The sequence below is a fragment of the Eleutherodactylus coqui genome, chromosome 1, assembly GCF_035609145.1.
Source record: "Eleutherodactylus coqui strain aEleCoq1 chromosome 1, aEleCoq1.hap1, whole genome shotgun sequence".
Classification (NCBI taxonomy): domain Eukaryota; kingdom Metazoa; phylum Chordata; class Amphibia; order Anura; family Eleutherodactylidae; genus Eleutherodactylus; species Eleutherodactylus coqui.
The window spans coordinates 36,202,895-36,214,890 of record NC_089837.1 but is presented as its reverse complement, the minus strand read 5'-3'; the positions used below and the strand labels follow the sequence as shown (position 1 = coordinate 36,214,890).

Below are 11,996 nucleotides of genomic sequence, written 5' to 3'. Positions count from 1 at the left end.
GTCTGGAGGTAACCCCACTTCATCATCAATTTACATGCCACTGTCCCAGGCAGAGGCGTAACTTGAAGCTCCTGGGCCCCAATGCAAGACCCGTAACAGGGCCCCCAACTATAATGCTTTATTCATAGTACTGGGCTCCCTATATGGAGAAGAGAGGTCTTATGGGCCCCCTAAGGCTCCTGGGCCCGGGTGCAACCGCATCCCCTGCATCCTCTATAGTTACGCCCCTGGTCCCAGGACTTCTGGCACATCAGTGAAGAATGTCTATATGAGCGCTTATAATCATGGCCATGCTTGGTGTGAGAATTCGGACACACAAAAATAAAAGAAAAAAGTAAAAAAATTGGGCAGCTCGTGGACACTGCATGTCTGTGGAAACAGAGGAGAATAGGAAATGAAGTATTTTTTTACTACACAAATCACTATTCTGCCTGAAAAGCCTCTTGTGGGTCTGTGCGGCGTCGCTGGAATACCCAAACTACAGCCATCCAAATGAGTCCTAAAATAGGCAGCATCATTTTTCGTGCTCTCACTTCTTTTCATTGCTCTTACACTAATACAAGCCACCACTAGAGGTCACTGTGCTCCACTTTATTGTCCAATGGACTGTGCAATGGCCAGCTGGAGGCAGACAGCAGAGGGCTCCTGCAGGTTCAGTGCATTGACCTCTTCCTCCCCGACAGGTCAGCATAGACCCCTTATGTGTATGGAGTGATCCTCCAGTGTTTATGAGCCATTAACCCCTTAGTAACTTTTGTGCCTGACCAGCAATTTTCATTGTCGCATTGCAAGAAGTATAATTCTTTGAGATAGCCGTTGTGTTCTTGTGCTATAAGTTGTATATTTTAATGATCCCCCCTCTGAGGTACATATAATGTGTGGGGGGGGGGGGGGGGTGGAAAAAACACTCAGAAATTCCGCCATTGTTTTGGGGGTTTGTTTGTACAGCGCTCACCATCTGGTAATAATAACATAACTGCCTCATCTGATCGGCACGATTACTGCGGCACCAGGTTTATAGAGATTTACATTATTTACTGGTTTAAAAAAAAAAAACCTCTTGACTCGGCATCGTCACATTCTGAGACCCCTGATGATTTTGTAGGTAAAACTTTACTGAACTTTTATTGACGCAGTTTTTTAGTCTTTGAAAGATGTGATCGTTATGATAATACACTGCAGTACTTAGATTTCATTCTACAATGCCTACGACATCAGCCTATTAAACTCTGCCAGAGAGGTCAGGTATCTGACTGCCATGGGAACCCATTGGTACTTTGCAATTGGATTGCGGGGTGCCAATGTGTGACAGAAGGAGCCGCCTACCACTTCTGCTTACATGCTGCAATTGCTATCGATTGTGGCACGTAAGGGGTTAAACTGTCAGGATCTGAGGTTTTTCCTTTTCCCGGCGGTTAGAGCAGGAGCCTGGCTGTCAGAAGTCAGTCAAGTCACTGCGTTAACAAGATGTATATGCAAGTTTAAAGCCCATTAGTGAGGTCAGTAAAAAAAGTGTATTGGCGGTCACTAAGGGGTTAAAGGGGTTGTACCAAGATCTAAAGTTATCCCCACTTCTCAGGACTGGATAACTTTAGGATTGGTGGGGGTCCGAGTGTTGGGCCCCCGACAGTCCCCACAGGAATGGCGCAGAGGTTGCTCTGTGTATTTCAATGACTGTGCCAAATATTGCCAAGCGCTCTCATTCCTGTCGGGACCCCCGTATTAGAGATCCCGCGGACCCCCACCAACTCTAAAGTTATAGCCTGTCCTGAGGATAGGGTATACGTTTATATCTTGGTACAAGCCTTTTAACCCCTTCCCTACACGGCCGGTGAAAGCCGTCTAAGACAGCCGGCACCCCGCTGCAATGACTGTCATCATGATAATCGTAGCTGTTAACCCTTCAGATGCTGCTGTCAGTTTTAACAGCGGCATTTAAATCCCCTGATCAGGGTTCTAGGGTTCAGAACGACCCCCCTGCAATATTGTGAGCTGTCATGGCAGCTGCCTATTAAGACTGGCCTGTCTTAATAGAATATCAGCAGAAATAATGTATTGGAGTATATGGTATAATTCATCAAATGATCGCAAGTTCAAGACCCCTATGGGGCATGGGAAAAAAAGGCAAAAATAAGTGCAAGAAAATGTTATTATTGAAAACAACAACCCTTTTGACGTATTTATAACAAAATAATAAAAAAAAAACATATTTAGCATCGTTTATCCAGAATGGCGAATGTCGTCAGAAAAAGAAAGCACACAACGCCAGAATTGCGCTTTTTTGTTCACCCCGTCTCCAAGGAAAACGGTAATAAAAATGTTGTATATACTCCAAAATGTTACCTACAGGACGCCCCCCGCAGGCAGCGAGCCGCACGCCCCTGTACCCACGCAAAGACTAAAGACCAGAAGATACCTTTATTCTTCAAAGGTTTTATAAACTTGGTATCGCTGTAAGCGTACCGACCCGCAGAATAAACCAATCACGTCATTTGTGCCGCACCGTGTGTCTGTAGAAACAAGATCTCCCCCAACATGGCGGAGTTGAGTTTTGTTGTTTTTTTCATTTCACTCTGCTTAGAAATTTTTGAAAAGTTTTCCGTACATTATATGGTCCATCACGTAATAATGCTGGAGTCTCGTCTTTCTGCTTCTCTTAGACACAATGGCGCTGGTCGTCTGCTGTTACATCCCATCCGTGCGAAGGAACCACGAGTTGTGCATTCGGACACGCTAGTTGGAGCTCCAGCGTTGTATTCGGCTGCTCCCGACTGTGCAGCTCCTGTTCATCAGAACGATTCCTGACATCCTCCTCTGACCCCTTTCAGTGATAAGTTGTTTCCATCCACAGGATCCCCTTTCGCTGGATATTTCCTTGATCACACCCCCCACGGTTGGCAGTGACATCCCGGCCCCGGCTAGTCTAGCACCGATGACCAGGAATTGTTGGAAGTCGCTCCGATCGCTGGATTTTCCCAATCTAAGTCTAATTTCACACAGGAAATATTGGGACGTGAACTTCCGCCTAATATCCAACGTGCGATTTCCCCACGGATGCCAGGTCTTTTGTGTCAAAAACACCTGGCATCACTTCGTGGAAGTAGCGATTCAGCGGCGGTGGCAGATCGCAGAGTGTCTCCTATTGTTTTCAATGGGAAGCCTTGCCTGGCAGTGACGTGCCCCTCGCACGCTGCGCGATGACTGTGACGGCCCCATTACAAACAATGGGTGGTGCGCTCCGAGCGAGCGCCCAGCGGTAGGACATCCTGTGATTTTTTTCAAAAAGAATGGGTTAATATTCGTGCGAGATTTGTGCGTCTCGCTATCCACGAATCTCTCGTGATTTTCTCGGCCGCGTGAAAGCGGCCTGATGTGGAGTCACACTGAAGCTGATCCACGGAAACCTTGTCACGTGATTTTATGCTGCACTCCGGGGTCACGGGGAGAATTACCATACAGGGAAGCGCCAATTGTGAGAGGGCCGGGGACTAGTAGAGGGGCAGTCAGTGTAGACGCACCGTATGGCAGCATTATGTATACGGTAACATTATTTAGGCGCGGCGTGGCATCAGTATTTGGGAGATATTCTCTATCCTCCTGCCAGGAGTCAGGCTGATAGAGACTGAAGAGCAAACCGCAACGCCCATGTAATACCGCCACCGCAGGCTCGTCGCTCCTCATTGTAGTAGTGCCAGAGGGGTGTAAGCGGCCCCTGGGGTTATATGTATGGGGATGGCACCCGTTCTGTCTGCTCTCCTCATCTTGTACCTATGTTCATCTGTGGAAGGTCTGGGGGGGCAGAAGGTGCCGCTAACATCTCCCCTCCTCCGCAGTCTGCATGAGGGATGGAGAATATTCTTCATCTCCAGTCTCACATTTTACTGACGAGGGCAAATCCCAACGAGCCGATCACCCGGCGCGGCGATTAATACTTCCAAGCGTATTGATCTGCTGAAGAATAGTTTTGACCTCCTATTACTTCATGGTCTTACACTGCGTTGCAGTACCACACAGTGGCCAGCAGAGAGCGACCTCCCCCCATAAGTTCCTGCATACTGAGTGATGAGTAGCGACGCTTTTTTCCGCGTGCATTGGCGTATTTTAATGGCATGGGCATTTGTGTCCGGGGGGTCTATTGTCTGCATATTGTGTGCACAAATACGCCCGCGTGACACCGGCCCATTCTCAAACTCCTCAGCGCCCCCAACAGGTCATGTCTTCAGAATATCCTCTAGGACTGACTATCATTACCTGTGTATACGGAGGAAATCCCGAAAACATGACCTGTAGGGGGCACTGATCTGCACTGATACATTGTAACAAATTGGAAAAGGAGGGATGAAGCTAGAAGGGTTGTCCGAGATTTTACTATCCTCAGCACAGGTCACCAGTAGTTGATCAGGGGGTCCCCCACTCAGGATCCACACCAATCCGCTGATCCCCATCTGCTCTCAGTGCTGGAAGCAGATAGCACTGTCCACACTGCAGTGGCCGGAGTTGGTACTGCACTGAATTCAATGGCAGCTGTATTACCAACGTTGGCAGCGCTATCTGCTTCCAGCGGTCGGCGGGGGTCCCAGCAATCACCCACCCCGAGGACAGTCAGCAGTAGTAAAGTCCTGGAGAACCCCGTCAATACAGAATCAATATGGAGCGTTCCTGGCGAGTCGATGCGTCGCGCCTGACTAGTATCTCAGTAAATCTCGTAGGGTAACTTGCGCCATTCTTTTATTTCATGTTGTGAGGTGGTTGTTACTTCACCGAGTCTCCTGCCGATACAGTAAGGGCCTTAAAGGGGGTTTCTTAGTGCGCCATTCGTGGTGCCAAGGAAGTACAAATCATCATGGCGTCGTTTGTAAGATTCTATCTTTTGGAACCTTAGTGACAGCCAATATGCCTACCAATACAGCGCTGACACCAGATTGACCAATCAGCTTTCATCTCCCATGGCAACCAATCACCGCTAACATCACTGTTAAAAAAAAATCACATCCTAGCTTTCATTGCCCGATACTAACCAATCATGTCACAGCTTTCATCCTACATAGCAACCAATCACATCACAGCTTTCATCACCCCATACTAACCAATCATGTCAAAGCTTTCATTCTTCCTACAACCAATCACAGCTTTCATCACGAATAACAACCAATCACATCACAGCTATTATTACTCTAATAAACCAATCACATCACAGCTTTCATCATCAGCAATAACAACCAATCACATCATAACTTTCATCACCCACTACTAACCAATCATGTCATAGCTTTCATTCTTCCTAGCAACCAATCACAAGTTTTGTCCTCCATAGCAACCAATCACATCATAGCCTTCGATACCAGTATAAACCAATCGCAGCTTTCATTGTCCAGTACAACCAATCACATCACAGCTTTCATCACCCCCTACTAACCAATCATGTCGCAGGTTTCATTCTTCCTAGCCACCAATCACAGCTTTCATTACCAATAACAACCAATCACATCACGGCTTTCATTTCTCTGCGGTAGAATAGAAAATGAAAGCAGCCCAGTGATTGGTTGATCCAGTGTACTTTCTCCTTAGATGTGACACTATATGAAACGTTGCATAATTCAGAGGAAGAAGCCGCTGTATCTCCATGGCAACCTCCTCCACGTGATCCCAGGCCGCTGTCCTTTAATTTTATACGTCATGACGTCGCGCCTCCCAAGGCCCCGCCCCTTGGTTACCGCCCACCTCGCTGAGAGACGGAAGCCGGCGGGGTCCGGGCAGGTCCTGGGAGCTCCCAGAGCGCAGGATGAGCGACTCCAAGGTGAAGGTGGCCGTGAGGATCCGGCCGATCAACAAGAGAGGTGAGCGGGGAGGACGGCAGCTGTGTGTGCGGGGGAGGGAAGGGAGCAACGGCGGAGACCCGGGCTGAGAGACGGCCGGCGATCTGAGTGAGTGCGGAGTACCGGACGGCCGGTGACCTGAGTGAGTGCGGAGTACCGGGCGGTCTGTAACCTGAGTGAGTGCGGAGTACCGGGCGGTCTGTAATCTGAGTGACTGCGGAGTACCGGACAGTCTGTAATCTGAGTGAGTGCGGAGTGCCGGGCGGTCTGTAATCTGAGTGAGTGCGGAGTGCCGGGCGGTCTGTAATCTGAGTGAGTGCGGAGTACCGGACGGTCTGTAATCTGAGTGAGCGCGGAGTACCGGGCGGTCTGTAATCTGAGTGAGTGCGGAGTGCCGGGGGGTCTGTAATCTGAGTGAGCGCGGAGTGCCGGGGGGTCTGTAATCTGAGTGAGTGCGGAGTGCCGGGCGGTCTGTAATCTGAGTGAGCGCGGAGTACCGGGCAGTCTGTAATCTGAGTGAGTGCGGAGTGCCGGACGGTCGGTGACCTGAGTGAGCGCCGGGCGGTCTGTAATCTGAGTGAGTGCGGAGTGCCGGGCGGTCTGTAATCTGAGTGAGTGCGGAGTGCCGGACGGTCGGTGACCTGAGTGAGTGCGGAGTGCCGGACGGTCTGTAATCTGAGTGAGTGCGGAGTGCCGGGGGGTCTGTAATCTGAGTGAGTGCGGAGTGCCGGGCGGTCTGTAATCTGAGTGAGTGCGGAGTGCCGGGCGGTCTGTAATCTGAGTGAGTGCGGAGTGCCGGGCGGTCTGTAATCTGAGTGAGTGCGGAGTGCCGGGCGGTCTGTAATCTGAGTGAGTGCGGAGTGCCGGGCGGTCGGTGACCTGAGTGAGTGCGGAGCAGCGGACGGTCTGTAATCTGAGTGACTGCGGAGTACCGGGCGGTCTGTAATCTGAGTGACTGCGGAGTACCGGACAGTCTGTAATCTGAGTGAGTGCGGAGCATCGGGCGGTCTGCAATCTGAGTGAGCGCGGAGCGCCGGACGGTCTGTAATCTGAGTGAGTGCGGAGTGCCGGACGGTCGGTGACCTGAGTGAGTGCGGAGCGCCGGACGGTCTGCAATCTGAGTGAGCGCGGAGCGCCGGGCGGTCTGTAATCTGAGTGAGCGCGGAGCGCCGGGCGGTCTGTAATCTGAGTGAGCGCGGAGCGCCGGGCGGTCTGTAATCTGAGTGAGCGCGGAGCGCCGGGCGGTCTGTAATCTGAGTGAGCGCGGAGCGCCGGGCGGTCTGTAATCTGAGTGAGCGCGGAGCGCCGGGCGGTCTGTAATCTGAGTGAGCGCGGAGCGCCGGGCGGTCTGTTATCTGAGTGAGCGCGGAGCGCCGGGCGGTCTGTAATCTGAGTGAGCGCGGAGCGCCGGGCGGTCTGTAATCTGAGTGAGCGCGGAGCGCCGGGCGGTCTGTAATCTGAGTGAGCGCGGAGCGCCGGGCGGTCTGTAATCTGAGTGAGCGCGGAGCGCCGGGCGGTCTGTAATCTGAGTGAGCGCGGAGCGCCGGGCGGTCTGTAATCTGAGTGAGCGCGGCGCGCCGGGCGGCCGGTGACCTGAGTGACTGCGGAGTACCGGACGGTCTGTAATCTGAGTGAATGCGGAGTACCGGGCGGCCGGTGACCTGAGCGAGCGCGGAGCGGCCGGACGGTCTGTAATCTGAGCGAGCGCGGAGCGGCCGGACGGTCTGTAATCTGAGCGAGCGCCGGACGGTCTGTAATCTGAGTGACTGCGGAGCGGCCGGACGGTCTGTAATCTGAGTGAGCGCGGAGCGACGTGAGTGCCGGTCTGCAGAGTGCCGTTCGCCCGGTGATCGGAGGGATGTCGGCCCCCTACAGGCTACATGTATCAGAGCTGTACCTCAGTAAGTTGTCCCTGATGCCCGTAGCAACCAATCACATCCCAACGTTTGTTACCTCAGCAGGTAATGAAAGCTGCGCTGTGATTGGTTGCTCCGGGTAACAGTGAGGTGATAAGTGAGGCCCACAGCTGTGGCTGAGGTGACGGACCGGCACTGTGAGGCCACCGAGCGCCAGATGTGCTGTTTGTGCCCGCTGACGTGGCCTTCTGTACCCTGTGAGGACCTTGCTTGTGTCACATGGTCCTGTATACCCCACGGACGCCCGATCCCTGCCGTCCTTACCGTAGCTCGCTGCCATAACCTGATGTGACTGGACGATCAGTAGTCGGCGACTATCCCCATCTTGTCTCCAGGCTGCTCTGCCTTTGATGCAGTCTATTGTACTCTGTTATCAGCTGCTGCAGTCCTTCTGTGGTGAATGGATCTGGGGGCTGGGATCACTAGTGGACATGCTGGGGGTTGTAGTCCACCACACAGGGGGCGTCCCATGAGGAAACGTAGTAATCGTCACCTTCTAGTGATCGGCTGGGGGCGTATATACGTACAGGAGGATGGTGGGAGGAGTTGTCCGCTGTACCGCTGCCGTCATTAACCCTCTGTGCAGGGGGGTGTATCCGAATGATGGGAGGCCTCATCCACTAAGTAAGGGGCATTCACACCGCAGTATTGCAGTTTTCGGTTATGCGCGACGTACATACACGAGGGCGGGCCTGCCTGCGCGGCGTACATACACGAGGGCGGGCCCGCGTGCGCGACGTACATACACGAGGGCGGGCCCGCGTGTGCGGCGTACATACACGAAGGCGGGCCCGTGTGCGCGGCGTCCATACACGAGGGCGGGCCCGCGCGCGCGGCGTATTTCCGCGTTCCATATAATACGTATTTCGGCGCCCAGCGACGCGCCGGGTCGTATTTTAGGCGACTCTAATGCACCACGAAAATATGTGAATGTTAATTAGAATCAATGGAAGTCTTGCGCATAAAAGCGCACGCAGAGACGCTCGTGTGAATGAGCCCTACAGCTCGGGGTCTACAAGCTTCTCATATACTTTGCTTCAGTTTCCCCAACTATTGAAGGTTTCTGCTTGCTGTCAGGGAATGGAGACACTCGCTGCTGCAGTTCGTTACATTGTGTCAGTGAGCGGAGCTCTCCGGCTGATACATTGTAACAGTCTGATCAGTCTCTTCCATTCACTGACAGCAACCAGAGAAGAAGTTGAAGCATCACACCACCAATGACATTCCAATAATCTGGCATCTGCCGGACCACCGAGGCCCCCGGTTTGGGGAATTCTGGACTTTAGGAACTTTTGTTCGTTTATATATGTGCCCCAATAAGTACAGCGGCCCTCTTATTGATTGTATAGCGCCCCCCATACATAATGGACGACGTCGGTACTATCTTTATCCCTACTATGAGGGAAGCTTTTAACAGGGGTCAGATACAGCGCCCCCATACACAATGGTAGAAGTCAGTACTGCAGCCACCCCCAGTATTAGGGAAGCGCCCCCTCCATAAATGAAGGATGAACTTTGTATTTCAGCCATTCGTGGTATAAGGAAAACTTTGGAGGGTTGTCAGATACAGCGCCCCCCCATTCGTAAAGGCTAAAAGCCGTACTGCAGTCATGACATGGTTAGCTGTGTATAGTGGTCGGGTGCAGCGCCCCCGCATTCATAAGAGATGAAGTTCGTAGGCTACAGCATTCATCCAATGTGGTTAGTTTCAGCGCCCCCTCCATAAGTAAAGGATGGGAGCAGTATTGCAGCCATTCATAGTGCAGGGAAAGCTGTGGTGGGATACAGCGCCCCCTCACATATAGAAGGATGAGAGCAGTACTGCAGCTTTATCACTGGCTCTGTAGCAGCTTTGGCTGTGTCCTCGGGGGTGCTGTGACTAATGGCGGTGGCTCGTTAGCATCCCGCGCAGGTTTCTGTCCCGTTGGGTCGGATCATCACCAGCCTGTATTGTCGCTGACTCCTCATGACCTCAGCGGTGTCTGACAATGCGGCCATTCAGCTGCTGCCTGCACCCGCTGACACGTGGGGGCTAATGAATCCGCGATTGTCAGGACCCCGGATGGATCCGCTGTGACCCCCCCCCGGCCATCCCCAGGTGGATCCGCAGCTGCAATTTTGGGCAATTTTATTTATTTTTTGCGAATTTCAATTAATTTACTTGTCCTACTTGCCCAATCATCTCCTATATACTAGAGGGGACTGACGGCTCGTTAGTACTGAAGGGGTAAGTGGCTGCCAGACAGCTATTGAGCCGCTTATCTTGAGGAATGAATAGGGGACGGCTGAATTTTTAATTACCCCCTCTTTGGCTCCTGTGAGCGGCGATGACAATCGCAGGGTCCTGAAACTAAGAAATGGCCTAGTCACTAAGGGGTTAATATAGTCCCTCAATCTGTTGCAGAGCTGACAATCTAATCTTCCCATCTCACACACCAAGGGCACTTTATTCCTACTTACCTGCTGGTCTGCGGTCACATGGTGCTGATTTGCGGCGTACGTGGTCACGCTGCAGGTTTACGTTCTGCGCAGGGGGTCCGTCTACGGGTAAGCTCACATGTAGTGGATATTCCGCTGCCGTTCTACCGCTATATACCATGTCACAATCCTTGGCTTGATAGTTTGCCATTGACGGGGCAGAATCCATACGCAGGTCCGTGGATGTTGACGTGGTTTTTAGAAGCGGGGTTCTGCCGTGTGAACGCGCCCCTAGCGGAAATGCTGTGGTAAACGGGCATCACAAACCGCACTATAGGTGTGCTCACCACTTCAGCGCCCGACAGTCGTCCCGTATAGGAGGCGCTCACCCATACAGCAGAGCTATTGGTGCTGCTGGTGTGTTTGTCTACACTTTATACAATTGTAACGAACCCTCAGCTGTGAGAAGTATTAGATTTCAGCAGGTTTACAGCAAGCAGAGATCTTGAAACATGAAAAACAGAAAGCTACAGAACTTATCACCATCCTGTTCGTGGCGCCACATGTGATGATTCCTGCCATGCTCCAGGTCGCAGTGCCTGGGATGACTCCAGGCAGTCGTGTGCTGGCGCTGCGGCCACCACGCTGTGTAAATGCCACTGAACATGAACGCTGCCCGGAGGACATGCTTAATCCTTGCTGATTGTGGCAGCGGGCCCCCGGGGCCCATGTTTTACATTTGAATTGTGTGTGAGCACTCAGTGGTGCAGCGTGAGATCCATGGAATGATCATTTCCTCTGCTGTCATGCACCCTGGTACTACTGCCCATTGCATGCCACGACTGCCCACAGCTGGGCACCTCTGATGGCCTGGGGTATGTATAATGGTGAACTGTTATAACCTGTTACTATGAGCGCCTGTATCACCCATCCTGTCCAGTAGTGGTGCTGCACTAACCTTGTGTGCCCCCTACTGACACTGGGCACACGGCACTGCCACAGGCATGAGATCTTACATTTGGGGGGCAGGAATGGTTAAAAATAAGTTATAATTGCCCCTCTGATCCCCTCGCTGGTCCGGCTGCAGCGGTGACGGGCCGTATACACATGTGGCTGCTGCAGCGGTGACGGGCCGTATACACATGTGGCCGCTGCAGCCAGTCACTGACTACACAGCTGGAGACCTCTGACGTGAGCGATCATCTGCAGCGGTCACGTGTGTCTGACGTGTCAGCAGAGGCCGGCAGCGAGGATGGGAGCGGCGGTGCCGGACCGCCAGTGATTTGAGTGGTGAGTATAGATTATGTATTTTTAACTATTTCTTCTTTTTCACCATTTTTACCAGAAACTTAAAAAAAACTTTTTAAAGGGGTTTTCTGGGACTAAACATTGATTTTTAGGATAGACTGTCAGGTTGGATTAGTTGGGGTCCCGACAGCCATCAGAATGGATGATTGGTGGGAGTCCCAATGATTACCCAGAGGCCCGTACTTCAGCCGGGGAAGGGCGCAGAGGTTCGGTAACAGGACAGTCACACATCTGAATGAGCCCCAGTGCCTGGGGGAAAAAATGAAGGGTCTGGATCGTGGTGGCCCCTTAAAGGGGTTGTCCCAGGCTTGTGCTCTGGATGACCTATCCGCAGGGTAAGTCCTCTCTAGTTGATTGTCAGGGTCTACCACTTGTGATCCCTACAGATCGATTGGCCCGCTGTCTATGCGGACTGTTAGTGCGGCTGTATTTACATGGTTGAGCGTGATATTGGACTCGGACCACCTTGAAAATAGTTGATTGGCGGGGGTCCACCACCTGGGATCCTCCACTGATCGCTGATGGCGCTGTCAGCTCT

General features: G+C 52.3%; 1 protein-coding gene across 3 annotated transcripts in view; it reads left to right on the top strand.

The window, feature by feature from the left end:
* Window positions 1-5,739: 5,739 nt before the first annotated feature.
* KIF13B (kinesin family member 13B) overlaps window positions 5,740-11,996 on the top strand; it is a 206,348-nt gene continuing 200,091 nt past the window's right edge. For all 3 annotated transcript variants that reach the window (XM_066594892.1, XM_066594888.1, XM_066594894.1), the window contains exon 1: window positions 5,740-5,837. In XM_066594892.1, coding sequence (XP_066450989.1) covers window positions 5,783-5,837 — 55 coding nt within the window. In that variant the 5' untranslated portion in view covers window positions 5,740-5,782. The remainder of the gene's footprint in view (window positions 5,838-11,996) is intronic.